This window comes from Coregonus lavaretus, assembly GCF_964263955.1.
Source record: "Coregonus lavaretus genome assembly, chromosome: 30".
NCBI classification, from domain to species: domain Eukaryota; kingdom Metazoa; phylum Chordata; class Actinopteri; order Salmoniformes; family Salmonidae; genus Coregonus; species Coregonus lavaretus.
Window position 1 is genome coordinate 8,420,872 of NC_140017.1, and position 15,236 is coordinate 8,436,107.

The 15,236-nt window shown below is 42.4% G+C and overlaps 1 protein-coding gene across 1 annotated transcript; it reads right to left on the bottom strand.

Annotated features, from left to right (window-relative positions):
• Positions 1-2,409: 2,409 nt before the first annotated feature.
• Positions 2,410-13,909, bottom strand: LOC311105566 (protein phosphatase 1A-like; the record flags this gene model as incomplete). Its single annotated transcript, XM_084147751.1, has 5 exons — positions 2,410-2,494; positions 2,614-2,728; positions 2,960-3,077; positions 12,216-12,787; positions 13,504-13,909. 5 exons carry the CDS (start codon positions 13,907-13,909, stop codon positions 2,410-2,412), a joined length of 1,296 nt encoding a protein of 431 aa, XP_084003877.1.
• Between the last annotated feature and the right edge of the window lie 1,327 nt (positions 13,910-15,236).

The following is a 15,236-nucleotide window of genomic DNA, read 5'->3' on the forward strand; positions in this document are numbered from 1 at the left end:
TAGAAAGGCATGACTATTTTTAAGACTAAGCTACATTGCTTTATTTCTTGTTACAAAAGTAATAAACTGCTAGAAAACATTGTTAACAACCAACACCATATTGTGTAACATCCAACCACGCCAGTGTGTTTGATGGCTAATAATTCCATGTTGGAATGAGATGATAAAATGGTCCCCTTTTCAACCCAATACCTTGGTCTTTCTATTACTGTTGAAAATAGTATTCTAAGATATACTGGTACTGAGAAATACACACCAGAGTAGAAAGTGACAATCTGCCCCGGTCTCCCCTAATATCAGTTAAATCCAATGCAATGATCTGTCTAAAAGCAACAAAACTCACCGGATAACTGGCAGCAGTCTTGTCTTTGGGTCCTCTTGGCTTCCTACTATTCTTTTAGTCTTTATCCTGCTCTTCCACTGCATTTGCGGTCGGCAGACCAGTTCAATCCAGTTGGTTGTGTTTGTTTGGCCTCTCTAAATGTTCAAGGAGTATGGTGGTAAGAGGGGCACTGTGTCTGTCAAATGACAACTTGGCTGGAGCAATTAGTATGGAGATGTTGTCTCGCCACTCCCTGACAACCCATTCTGGAGAACCCGTGCTCAACTGAGGCCTTGGTAGGGCTTCATTAGAGCAAGGTCTCCCTACTTGTTTGTTTAGATCACGTGTCAGACTCGTTCCACGGAGGGCCGAGTGTCAGTGGGTTTTTGCTCCTCCCTTGTACTTGATTGATGAATTAAGGTCACTGATTAGTAAGGAACGCCCCTTACCTGGTTGTCTAGGTCTTAATTGAAAGGAAAAACCAAAAACCAGCATACACAAGGCCCTCCATGGAATGAGTTTGACACCCCTGGATAGATGCATACAACTGGCCAAAATAAAGTTCTGGAACGATATCAATGGTTCGTTATGGAACTGTCTTGTCTTCTTCTCCCTTGGTCCGTAGTCTAACCCTGTAGTGCTGTATCTATCAGTCTGAAGGCTGTAATTAAACACTTTAGGAGTAAGAGCCCACTCCGCTCCATTAAAAACAACAGGACAAATTGTTCACAGAATGCCATTTTATTTCATTCATTTCATGCCTCTTGGGTCAGCTAAAGGCTTAAATCCGATGCCCATACAGTCATCAAATCACTGACATACAATTGTGAAAGTTCTCATGGTAATCTGTTGTGCTGTCGAATCCTCTTGGATCCTATTTCCTCCTGATTTCATAGAATTCAAACAGACATGCTGCAGCAGTGTTTGATCTCTAGTCTAGCTATTTTTTACCTCTGACCTCTGCCATGGAATACAGTTACTATGTTCATCCATTTGGTATGATCCAAAGGAGGAATAAAGTAACCATACAACTACAGAGAGCTTTGTAAAACAGCACAATGACGTGTTGAAAAGAAAACATGCAAACAGCAAAACACTTATTTTTCACAAACAGTTCAACAATTTACCTGTAGCTATACTACCTTACGCATCACACTGGTCTAAATCATGTCTAACTGTGAGCATCTGTGCTCTAAACTGCAAAAGGTTACATTTTATGAGGTACAGTATGTGTGCCAATAATCCCACACCCCATGTTATCCTCTCTCTCTCTCTCTCTCTCTCTCTCTCTCTCTCTCTCTCTCTCTCTCTCTCTCTCTCTCTCTCTCTCTCTCTCTCTCTCTCACAGCATCATCATCATGACACACATCTATTCATGTCTCATATGCTCCCTCACAGGATTGTGCAGATTATTTAGTGTAGGCCATCACAGGACACATGCATATCAGAGGCTTCACTGGTCTGTGATGGTTGAACGGGTGTTTTGTCAACTTCATTTACAGCTGTAGTATGGAGTTGCACATTGCTTAAACATTTTAATTTGCTTTTAAATGAAATAACATGATCAGCCTTATTCATAAGCTTCTAGTCTTGAAGAAAAGTAATCAGATCTACCCAGGTACTGTAAAGTGTAAAGTAAGAAAGTTAATCAATATTATATCTAACTGTCATGTATTTTAAATAAACGTTTTGGAATATGTCATTCTTCCCTTACTGGAAAATGCTAACTATTTCATATTTTCTGATGATACAGTAGACTTGTTGATAGACAGTGTAAATGAGGAACAGAGAAGAGATGAATGGCTAAGGGAAGGCCCAGGTCAAAACCACTCCCACCATAGTTCTTTATTTAGCCATTGGCTGATTCCTCAGCTGAAAAGTGGAGTCCCCAGTTGGAATTGGTCGCCATGGATACATGAGGCTGAAGAATACATTTCCATGGAAACAACTAGTAGGACTCTTCAGATCCTCCGATGTCCTGGAATGCGACAAGTCAATGATGTGTCAGTGACAAACAGTAACTTAGTTACTTTGTAGTCCAGTTTGCACTTATGTGTTTAGTGAGACATGGTTCAAGAGCGTGTGACCTATGTTTGGTCGTCTCCTACCATTGGTTCCAGAGGTCTGAAGGGCGTTACAAACTTCTGATATGCAGAGATTACACAGTCTCTTCTGCAAATGAAAAATTATGAACATTTAATATACAAAATTACTCCTATTCAGTCACACACATCTAGGCCTCTATGTCACTTTTTGAACTCTGAATGATGAGTCGTGAGTGAGTGACTTACTTGCTGGTGACTCCTCCCCCTGGTGGCAGGCCAGGTATATCCTCAGAGACCAGAAACTTCATCACGTACAGCAGGTCAGGGTCCTTGTCCCGCGACCTTAGTAAATTGACAATCTCTACACATACAGACAGAGAGAAAGGGAGAGAGTGATGTAATGATCGGTCACTGTCCTCAGAGGAGAGAATTAAGCTGCCATTGTCTCAGAGTTCTTGTTATTGTTATCAAGTTTCATTTTGATGTGATGACATATTAACATGAAAGCCTATTGTGAGTGAGACCAAGCCAAGATGGTTTAGAGCTGCATAGTAATCTTAATCGCAACTCAAAAGGCCATCAAAAGACCTACCTTCCACTTTGGCCTCGAGGAGTGTCTCTAGCTCGGCCTCTTGTTGTAGGGCCTCTTGTGACACCTGGGGTGCGCCAGAAAAGGTCACAATGATGATGCTCATGTTGTCTAAACTACCCTGTAGGGGGTGACAAAGAGGGAACGCAGGAATGATGACTTTGCTTGATAGAGGCACAATTCTATGAGCTCTTGTAAGAGAAGCATAAGCCAATGTTTTATATAAATAGGGAACATTGTTTGTTGGCGTATGATTCGTTTCAAAAATGTCATTTGTTACCCCAAACATTGAGAAGCTAAATGAAATGCCATGAAAAAAAGCTAACATAAAGCTGCCACTATTGATATTGAAGTTTACTTGAGGAATAATATGATGATGAGGAATATTCTTTGCTTGCTTAATGATAATGTGAACAGAGAAGAAAATAAGTGTCATTATGACATCACAATAGAGAACAGGACTTTGAAGTCTCAGAGTGGGAAGATGTTTACATGACACTGCAGGTGGAGGGATATTGTGATGTCATAATTGTGTACTGACAGAAATTTGAATTTTGGAATCAGGTCACAATGGAACAGTGGGACGAAGAATTAGGAATTAGAATACCAGAATGGACATGAACCTTCTTATAAACCTTCTGCTGTAAGTCACTATGGATACTAAATGGCTAAAATGTAATGATGATCCAAAGTTCAGCCATGGTTTGACAGTGCTGTGATAAGATATTGTGTAAAACAATGAATGTGAAGAATTTATCGGCACTGTATGTGTGTTAGCTAGCTAGCCAGCCAGTTGTAGAGGAGTGATTCCATTAATTAATATGCCAATACTCCATTCAAACAATGCAGTCAATCCACAGCCATACACTGGCTCAAATCAGTTGATGACAGGTCTTACACAAGTTGTAAATGCAACAAGTACTGATATTGTATCATATAATAGCACTCACAGCTTTCCCGAAAAACTAAATCTGAGACATTTATGTCTGTTTACATATATTTTAGAGGATATTTATACAGAAAATTGGTATAAACCTGTATAAACTGTATTTATTTTTATATGACAGGTTGACTATTTAGGTTGACTATAATTCTATGACACAATTTCTGATACATCACATGCCTTCATTTTATATTCCTTCATAAGTAAAAGCAGGAAATGCATGACCTATGCCTCTACTACCATTAATTCCATTTAAACTGGTTCTGTGTTTCTCCCTGACCAAGATGGCTGCCATTTTCGTCCCATTCAGTAACTTTGAGGGATCATGACATAGCCCCTCTAGTAATTTAATAGGATATCAATCGTGACTAATTGGTTATTGTGATCTCATGTCACAGAGCTGAGAAGCTAGGTTCACTGTGTGCTACAACATAACCCATTTAGCTTAAGTACAGATTCAAATGAAGTACAGTGGGGAAAAAAAGTATTTAGTCAGCCACCAATTGTGCAAGTTCTCCCACTTAAAAAGATGAGAGAGGCCTGTAATTTTCATCATAGGTACACGTCAACTATGACAGACAAATTGAGGGAAAAAAATCCAGAAAATCACATTGTAGGATTTTTTTATGAATTTATTTGCAAATTATGGTGGAAAATAAGTATTTGGTCACCTACAAACAAGCAAGATTTCTGGCTCTCACAGACCTGTAACTTCTTCTTTGAGAGGCTCCTCTGTCCTCCACTCGTTACCTGTATTAATGGCACCTGTTTGAACTTGTTATCAGTATAAAAGACACCTGTCCACAACCTCAAACAGTCACACTCCAAACTCCACTATGGCCAAGACCAAAGAGCTGTCAAAGGACACCAGAAAAAAATGTGTAGACCTGCACCAGGCTGGGAAGACTGAATCTGCAATAGGTAAGCAGCTTGGTTTGAAGAAATCAACTGTGGGAGCAATTATTAGGAAATGGAAGACATACAAGACCACTGATAATCTCCCTCGATCTGGGGCGCCACGCAAGATCTCACCCTGTGGGGTCAAAATGATCACAAGAACGGTGAGCAAAAATCCCAGAACCACACGGGGGGACCTAGTGAATGACCTGCAGAGAGCTGGGACCAAAGTAACAAAGCCTACCATCAGTAACACACTACACCGCCAGGGACTCAAATCCTGCAGTGCCAGACGTGTCCCCCTGATTAAGCCAGTACATGTCCAGGCCCGTCTGAAGTTTGCTAGAGTGCATTTGGATGATCCAGAAGAGGATTGGGAGAATGTCATATGGTCAGATGAAACCAAAATATAACTTTTTGGTAAAAACTCAACTCGTCGTGTTTGGAGGACAAAGAATGCTGAGTTGCATCCAAAGAACACCATACCTACTGTGAAGCATGGGGGTGGAAACATCATGCTTTGGGGCAGTTTTTCTGCAAAGGGACCAGGACGACTGATCAGTGTAAAGGAAAGAATGAATGGGGCCATGTATCGTGAGATTTTGAGTGAAAACCTCCTTCCATCAGCAAAAGCATTGAAGATGAAACGTGGCTGGGTCTTTCAGCATGACAATGATCCCAAACACACACCCCGGGCAATGAAGGAGTGGCTTCGTAAGAAGCATTTCAAGGTCCTGGAGTGGCCTAGCCAGTCTCCAGATCTCAACCCCATAGAAAATCTTTGGAGGGAGTTGAAAGTCTGTGTTGCCCAGCGACAGCCCAAAAACATCACTGCTCTAGAGGAGATCTGCATGGAGGAATGGGCCAAAATACCAGCAACAGTGTGTTAAAACCTTGTGAAGACTTAAAGAAAACTTTTGACCTGTGTCATTGCCAACAAAGGGTATATAACAAAGTATTGAGAAACTTTTGTTATTGACCAAATACTTATTTTCCACCATAATTTGCAAATAAATTCATTAAAAATCCTACAATGTGATTTTCTGGAGAAAAAAAAATCTCATTTTGTCTGTCATAGTTGACGTGTACCTATGATGAAAATTACAGGCCTCTCTCATCTTTTTAAGTGGGAGAACTTGCACAATTGGTGGCTGACTAAATACTTTTTTTCCCCACTGTATGCCTGTTCTGTTGCTATTGGTAAAGTGAGGCTCTTCTTGACCAGGTTAATAGGCCTAGCTATCAGCTGGTGTGGCCCTGAGACCCTGACAGTCTAACACAGACACTCACCCAAAATCCTTCACTGTGTTCCCCTCACCTCTCTCCCTCTCTCTATAGCTCCCTCTCATAATCCTGCTATTTAGAGGACAGGTACAGGTCGTGCCAGTGTTAAGACGTAACATTGTAAGTCCTAACCAGCTTAAGCAGACCTGAATAAGATAAGTGCTTACATACAGTGCCTTGCAAAAGTATTCATTCCCCTTGTCGTTTTTCCTATTTTTTTGCATTACAACCTGTAATTTAAATGGAGTTTTATTTGGATTTAATGTAATGGACATACACAAAATAGTCAAAATTGGTGAAGTGAAATGAAAAAAATAACTTGTTTCAACAAATTCAAAAAAATAAATAACGGAAAAGTGGTGCGTGCATATGTATTCACCCCCTTTGCTAAGAAGCCCCTAAATAAGTTCTGGTGCAACCAATTACATTCAGAAGTCACATAATTAGTTAAATAAAGTCCACCTGTGTGCAATCTAAGTGTCACATGATCTGTCACATGATCTCAGTATATATACACCTGTTCTGAAAGGCCCAGAGTCTGCAACAACACTAAGCAAGGGGCACCACCAAGCAAGCAGCACCATGAAGACCAAGGAGCTCTCCAAACAGGTCAGAGACAAAGTTGTGGAGAAGTACAGATCAGGGTTGGGTTATAAAAGAATATCAGAAACTTTGAACATCCCACGGAGCACCATTACATCCATTATTAAAAAATGGAAAGCATATGGCACCACAACAAACCTGCCAAGAGAGGGCCGCCCACCAAAACTCACAGACCATGCAAGGAGGGCATTAATCAGAGAGGCAACAAAGAGACCAAAGATAACCCCTGAAGGAGCTGCAAAACTCTAGAGCGGAGATTTGAGTATCTGTCCATAGGACCACTTTAAGCCGTACACTCCACAGAGCTGGGTTTTACAGAAGAGTGGCCAGAAAAAAGCCATTGCATAAGAAAAAAATAAGCAAATAAGTTTGGTGTTCGCCAAAAGGCATGTGGGAGACTCCCCAAACATATGGAAGAAGGTATTCTGGTCAGATGAGACTTAAATTGAGCTTTTTGGCCATCAAGGAAAATGTGATGTCTGGCGCAAACCTCTCATCACCCCGAGAACACCATGTTTTTCATCAGCAGGGACTGGGAAACTGGTCAGAATTGAAGGAATGATGGGATGGCGCTAAATACAAGAAAATTATTGAGGGAAACCTCTTTCAGTCTTCCAGGGATTTGAGACTAGGACAGATGTTCACCTTCCAGCAGGACAATGACCCTAAGCATACTGCTAAAGTAACACTCGAGTGGTTTAAGGGGAATCATTTAAATGTATTGGAATGGCCTAGTCAAAGCCCAGACCTCAATTAAATAGAGAATCTGTGGTATGTCTTAAAGATTGCTGTACACCAGCGGAACCCATCCAACTTGAAGGAGCTGGAGCAGTTTTGCCTTGAAGAATGGGCAAAAATCCCAGTGGCTAGATGTGCCAAGCTTATAGAGACATACCCCAAGAGACTTGCAGCTGTAATTGCTACAAAAGTTGGCTCTACAAAGTATTGACTTTGGGGGTGTGAATAGTTATGCACGCTCAAGTTTTCTGTTTTTTTGTTGTCTTATTTCTTGTTTGTTTCACAATAAAAAATATGTTGCATTGTCAAAGTGGTAGGCATGTTGTGTAAATGAAATGATACAAACCCCCCCAAAAAAAATAATTCCAGGTTGTAAGGCAACAAAATATGAAAAATGCCAAGGGGGGTGAATACTTTCGCAAGCCACTGTAATGCTTGGTACATTAGGTATGTAATGATGTAGGCCCTTCAACACACACCCTGTCCAGTGCTGAGTGCCATCATTTACTCCCCCTTCACAAAGGTGGTGACCCTTGTGGCCTAAATAATTATCCCCCTACTTCTAAACTTTCTTGCCTAGCTAACATATTAGAATCCTTGATTTAATTCTCAGCTAAGATCTTTCTTTTCTTTTAAATGTATTCTAAAATGTACATCAGTCGGGTTTTAGACCAGGTCATAGTGCTATCTCTGCTGCATCTCTAGTTATAAATGTTGTGGTTAACTGTGGATAAAAGGCAACATTGTGCTGCCCTATTCATTGACCTGTCAAAGGCTTTCGATACTGTTGATCACTCACTTCTAATTCTGAGGTTTTCCTCAATTTGCCTAGACCAGGCTGCATGTAACTGGTTAAAAAATTACTTGACAGAACTCAATGTGTATCTACTGAAGGTTTTCTGGATATTACGAAAGGTGTCCCAAAGTGGTCGATTCTGGGTCCTGTACTTTTTACTGTTTACATTAACAATATTGTCTGTAACAAAAGTGTAACCTGCACTGTATGCCGATGATACTGTTGTGTATGCTATTGCCCCCTCGGTTGACCAGGCTCTATCTGAACTACAGTCTGCCTTCATTGTATTACAGAAAAACTGTATGGACCTGAAATTAGTATTGAATGCAGGTAAAACAAAGTATACATTGTTCTCTACACTCTTAGAAAAAAAGGTGCTATCTAAATCCTAAAAGTGTTCTTCGGCTGTCCCCATAAGAGAACCCTTTGAAAAACCCTTTTTGGTTCCATGTACAACCTTTTACACAGAGGGTTCTACATGGAACCCAAAAAAAGTTATATCTGGAACCAAAAAGGGTTCTACCTGGAACCAAAAAGGGTTATCCAATGGGGATAGCCGGACAACCCTTTTGGAACCCTTTTTCTAAGTGTGTAGAGCGCATAAAAATAACTCTGATGATTTAAGAATATGTACTTTAGATGGTGTCCATATTGATCGTGTCCCTGCTTAGACATATCGGGGTAACTGGATAGATGACTGTCATTGTCACAACTTCCTCCGAAGCTGCCTCCTCTCCTTGTTCGGGCAGGCTTCGTCGTCACCGACCTTCTAGCTACCGCCGCTCCTCATCTCATCATTCCATTTGTTTTGTTTTGTTTTGTTTATTACACACACCTGGTTCATATCCCCTCATCAGTACCTGTATAAGTGTTCCCTCTGCCCCCTTGTCTTTGTGTGTGATTGTTTATTGTGGAGGTTAGTTTAGCTCGGTGGAGCTCCATGTATTTCACCCGTGTGCCTTGTTTCCCGGTGCGCCTGATTTACGCACTGGAGTGTTTGACGCATTGCTGCGTAATGCTGTGTTTTCGGAATAAACGCTTTTATTCTGTGATTTACCCTCCTGCGCCTGACTCCTTCTAAATCACTCACCACAGTCATTTAAAAAGCATATTGATGAGTTAAGTAAGAAGCTGAGAATAAAAATAGGCTTCTTCTATAGAAATAGGTCCTGCCTCTCACTAAATAGTCGAAAGCATATTATTCAGTCGATGTTCCTATTGGTCCTAGACTATTGCAACATCGTTTACAGTACCAGTCAAAAGTTTGGACACAACTACTCATTCAAGGGTTTTTCTTTATTTTTACTATTTTCTACATTTTAGAATAATAGTGAAGACATCAAAACTATGAAATAACAAATATGGAATCGTGTCATAACCCAAAAAGTGTTAAACAAATCAAAATATTTTATATTTCAGATCCTTCAAAGTAGCCACCCTTTGCCTTGATGACAGCTTTGCACTCTTGGCATTCTCTCAACCAGCTTCATGAGGTAGTCACCTGGAATGCATTTCAATTAACAGGCATGCCTTGTTTAAAGCTAATTTGTGGAATTCTTACCTTCTTAATGTGTTTGAGCCAATCACTTGTGTTGTGACAAGGTAGGGGTGGTATACAGAAGATAGCCCTATTTGGTAAAAGACCAAGTCCATATTATGGCAAGAACAGCTCAAATAAGCAAAGAGAAATGACAGTCATTACTTTAAGACATGAAGGTCAGTCAATATGGAAAATGTCAAGAACTTTGAAAGTTTCTTCAAGTCCAGTCGCAAAAACCATCAAGCGCTATGATGAAATTGGCTCTCATGAGGACCGCCACAGGAAAGGAAGACCCAGAGTTACCTCTGCTGCAGAGGATAAGTTCATTAGAGTTACCAGCCTCAGAAATTGCAGCCCAAATAAGTGCTTCACAGAGTTCAAGTAACAGACACATGTCAGCATCAACTGTTCATAGGAGACCACTACTAAAGGTCACCAATAAGAAGAAGAGACTTGCTTGGGCCAAGAAACACGAGCAATGGACATTAGACCGGTGGAAATCTGTCCTTTAGTCTGATGAGTCCAAATTTGAGATTTTTGGTTCCAACTGCCGTGTCTTTGTGAGACGCAGAGTAGGTGAATGGATGATCTCCACATGTGTAGTTCCCACCGTAAAGCATGGAGGAGGAGGTGTTATGGTGTGGGGGTGCTTTGCTGATGACACTGTCTGTGATTTATTTAGAATTCAAGGCACACTTAACCAGCATGGCTACCACAGCATTCTGCAGCGATATTCCATCCCATCTGGTTTGCGCTTAGTGGGACTATCATTTGTTTTTCAACAGGACAATGACCCAACACACTTCCAGGCTATGTAAGGGCTATTTTACCAAGAATGAGAGTGATGGAGTGCTGCATCAGATGACCTGGCCTCCACAATCCCCCGACCTCAACCCAATTGAGATGGTTTGGGATGAGTTGGACGTCAGAGTGAAGGAAAAGCAGCAAACAAGTGCTCAGTATATGTGCAAACTCCTTCAAGACTGTTGGAAAAGCATTCCAGGTGAAGCTGGTTGAGAGAATGCCAAGAGTGTGCAAAGCTGTCATCAAGGCAAAGGGTGGCTACTTTGATGAATCTCAAATATAAAATATATTTTGATTTGTTTAACATTTTTTGGGTTACTACTTGATTCCATATGTGTTATTTCATAGTTTTGATGTCTTCACTATTATTCTACAATGTAGAAAAAATAAAGAAAAACCTTTGAATGAGTAGGTGTGTCAACTTTTGACTGGTACTGTATATGAACGCATCTGCCTCTTCATTAAAGCCATTAGATGCACTGCGCTTTATTACGGCCAACAATTTTAGTACTCATCACTGCATTCTCTACCAGAAAGTTGGTTGGCCCTCTTTGATGTCATGTAGGTTGATACATTGCTATGTTTTCATTTATAAAGCCCTTTTACAAAAAGTCCCATACCTAACATCTTTACTCAACTTTAGACATACGAGTTACCACACCTGGTCTCTGGATATTCCTTTGGTCTCTACTGAGTTAGTTTTAGCTTTTAGTTTTCTTGCACCTAATTTGTGGAAAAATCTTCAAAATGTTCTTAACTCTCCCGTTGTCCTAGGGTCAAAATGACCCGCCACTGTGTTGAACCAACTTTATTTAATTTTTATATTTTTTTGATCATTTGTGAGAAGGAGGCCGTGATACTTTCTTTAAAGTCTAACTGCCTCCTTCTCACAAATTATCCCCAAAATATAAAAATTAAATAAAGTTGGTTCAATACAGTGGTGGGTCATTTTGACCCTAGGACAACGGGAGGGTTAAATTAGATTTGTTGGTGCCTCCAGGGCAATTCAGAAAGCTGATTGAGGACCATATTAATTAATATTTTTGGTTTTTATGACCGTGTTTTTCTTTCTGCTTGCATTTTGTATTCATATTTTGATTTGTGTATTTTCTGTAATTGATGTAATTCAGGGCTCATCTGTAAAAGAGACCTTAGTCTCAGTATGACTCACTGATAAAATGAAGGTTAAATAAAAAAATCTTAAATTAAAGGCAATATTTAGGCTGGATTTAGAAAACAGCCGTTGTCTATGGAGGAGACTCCCTGCACTGCAGTGTAAGTCACCTGGCTGTTCCGTCCTGGCTATGTCCTGCTGTTAAATCCTCTGACTGATCTGAACACTGAGTATTGGAATGGTATTAGTCTCCAGGACTACAGGAGGGGAGAGGACAGCCAAGACCTTGGGATGATATCATTGCCTGAAGATACTGCCAAAGTCCTCTTAACCCTCTCACCCCGGGCACCTTCTGACTTTCAATACAATGTCCAGTTATGGTCATCATTGCAATTTACTCACTTTGGCAGTTAGTGAGTGTGATTGTACCCCTTTACAAGTTTATTCTCTGGTCCTGCATACGTACCCATATAGAGGAGGCAGAGGTTTAGGATCAATGTGATTCTGCATGTAGTGTGATCTGATAATTTATACACTGACCTTATAGAGGCAGAGGTCAATGACCTGGTTGCAGATCTCCCTCAGGTCATCGCACACCTGCAGGCGGCTGCGGACGAACGCACACAGCTCCTCATTGCCGATGGCGTCCCACACGCCGTCACAAGCCACTATGAGGAACTCGTCTTGCGGTGACCTCTCCAGCTTGTACACCTCCGGCTCTGGGGAGACCAGCTGCTCAGTCTGGGACCTCCAGTCCACCTCCTTAAAGTCAAAGTCACCCAGGGACCTGGACACAGCCAGGGAGCCGTTCACCCTATGCTGGGTCACCGAGCCGCCTGCGTTCTGTATTCTCTCCTTCTCCCTAGGGTTGAAAGGCTTGTGGTCCTCCGTGTAGAAGATGACCTGGCCGTCACGGCAGAGGAGCGTCCGCGAGTCGCCACAGTTGACGAAGTAGATGTACTGCGGCGAGAGCATGACGGCAGCCGCCGTGGAGCCGCTGCGCTCCCAGCATTCCTGGCGCGTCAGTGTGTGCATGTGGCTGTCGATGGCCAGGAAGCCCTCGACAATCCCCTCCTTCACATCATCAGGGTCCTCCTCCGCCTTTACGCGCCCTGGAGGCAGGAGAGATCTATACGGGTTAGAGACCTGGCCTATAGGTGACAAATACACATCATTTGGTTCTAATTCATATTAGGTTGTGCTGCCTAAAATCGACATGCAGAAGTTAACTACAGTGGGGCCAACTACAGGATAACTACACATAGTTACAATACAATTATTTGACCACCAGCCTTGCCAGCTTGGTTCCAAGGGACAAATGCCCACTGTTGGTGCCCTGCCAGAGCCCAAATCTCAGAGCTCAGGTTGCGCTGTTGTAGTCCTCTGAGGTCACTGTCTGTCTGTCTGTCTGTTTTGCTTGTGGCATTAATTGATTAATTCATGCATTGTAGGTTAGGATTAAAAGTTTGTCTTGAGTTAAGTAGCATACATTGTAGGCACAAGTGTCAGATTAAGTATGTCATACTTCGGGCCAAGAACAAGGATCAAGAGGTTGTCAACAACAGCTGTCAGCCATGTTGTGCTACCATGTTAATGTTTAGGAATGATACATAAAACCAGGAGAGATATTGTCTTTGGTATTCAAGTTACAACTTTAGATCAAGAACACCATACACATAGCCTACAGCACAACGGCACCTTGTCACCCATGCCTAGCTATGTCTGTGGAACACACACTGGAAATAGGTGTCGTAAAATAGTGAAAATAAACTAGGCTGCCTACAATTATATAATTCAGTTAGTCAAAGTGCGTGGCCCAATTTGGTACCTGTAGCGAGGATGTGTTGCAGCAGGTTGCGGGAGCAGTACTGTGCCACCGTGTTGCCAGCGTGTCCATCAAACACAGCATAGTAGCCCCACTCCACCAGCTCCCCTCCCATCTCCGGCATGCAGGCATGGGCGTCCTCCATCTGCGCCCTCCAGCCCTGCATGCTGGCCGTTGCATAGTTCACCCCCCACTGAGACCCCCCCTCGGCCGCGTGTTTCTCCAGGATGGGCCGGTCCAGGTAGATGCTCGGCCCGTTATCCTCATCACTGAAGTCCTCTTCGTTCCCCTCCTGGTCATCTTTCTGTACTCCCTTAAAGAAGAAGGTGACCATCTTCTCTGTCTCCTTGGCTAGCTGGCGGAGGAAGGAGGGCACCTCCACGGTGCTGGCCCGCCTGGCCGTCCTCATGGCTCCTCGGAGGCGCCGCTCAAGTCTCTTTCCTGACCTGGCGCTGGTCCTCCTCTTCCCCTCTCTCCTCCTTCTCCCAGTCTGTGTCCCCCGCAGCAGGTCCAGGGCACTGGGTTAAGCTAGACACACTGAGCAGGTGGAAAATGTGTCAACTCTGGACTGTAGAGTTGTGTTTAGGTGGGCTTCAGAGTTTAGGTGGGCTTCACTAGATACTGGCAGAAATCGCTGTGGCCATCCTTGTCTTTGTAAACCTGGCTTGTTGGCGTAGTTTCTGGATTCCTAGCATTTGTCTCAATGTCTTTATGTGCAGCGTATGTGGCTGTATGGTGCCCACTCTATCTCCTTTTCTGTCTTTCTCCCCCTCTTTCTCTCCTGTCCCTGGCCAGCGTTTGCCCTGTGATGCTGTTGGCCTATATCTATTTCTGTTGACTTATCCCTCAGCATGATCACTCCTCCCTTGTCTCTCTCTCTCTCTCTCTCTCTCTCTCTCTCTCTCTCCACCTCTCTCTCTCTCTGTCTGTCTCTTAATGCACTAGTTAATCTCCAACCTGCGCAGGATCTTAGATTAGTACTGTAGGACCGAATGTAAAATATGGATTATGAGCCTGTCAGCGTTTCATAGTAGCATAGTGGACAGATAGAATGAGCTCTCCAACTTTTTGTGACTGGACCTCTGTAGTTTATTTTCAGAACACTTTAGGACCTGTTAGCAATGATTCACTGAATATAGTCCACCTTTGACTTTGGGCGCCCACTGCTTTCTCTTTTTCTCTTTAACACAATGCCACACACATTCTCACACACAACACACACACACACACACACACACATTAGTATGGATTAGCAAATCAGTGACACATCTAACTGATATGGAGGACCCATATTATTATCCATGTGTGTCATGATTAAACCAGTTTAACAGTTCAACCAGTTTAACACGTGAGTCAGTTTACCTCATTACTGATATAACTGAAGCATAAGAGGGAAATCCTCACTTAACAACAGGTGTGATCCTCATCATCAGAGGTCCCCTAGCTACAGTATAGGCCTGGGCATTCCTCTTCAATCTCTGCTGTTTCTCAAAAGCGTATTTGCAGCCGTTGGCCTATTTTAGATGCAGTCATTCTGGAGTGGTCTAGTAGATTACTGGACTTCAAGTTGTGTATACATGAGGTTGGGAGCTGATCCAGCTATCTATAGAGCCCGTTATAGGTCGAGTTATGGGTTCAGGTTGAGGATGGGACCTGCTATATGGTGGTCAGATACAGAAGGGAATGAGTAAGTAACCTGCATATACACTCCACTCTGTATTTATTTGGACAGTGAA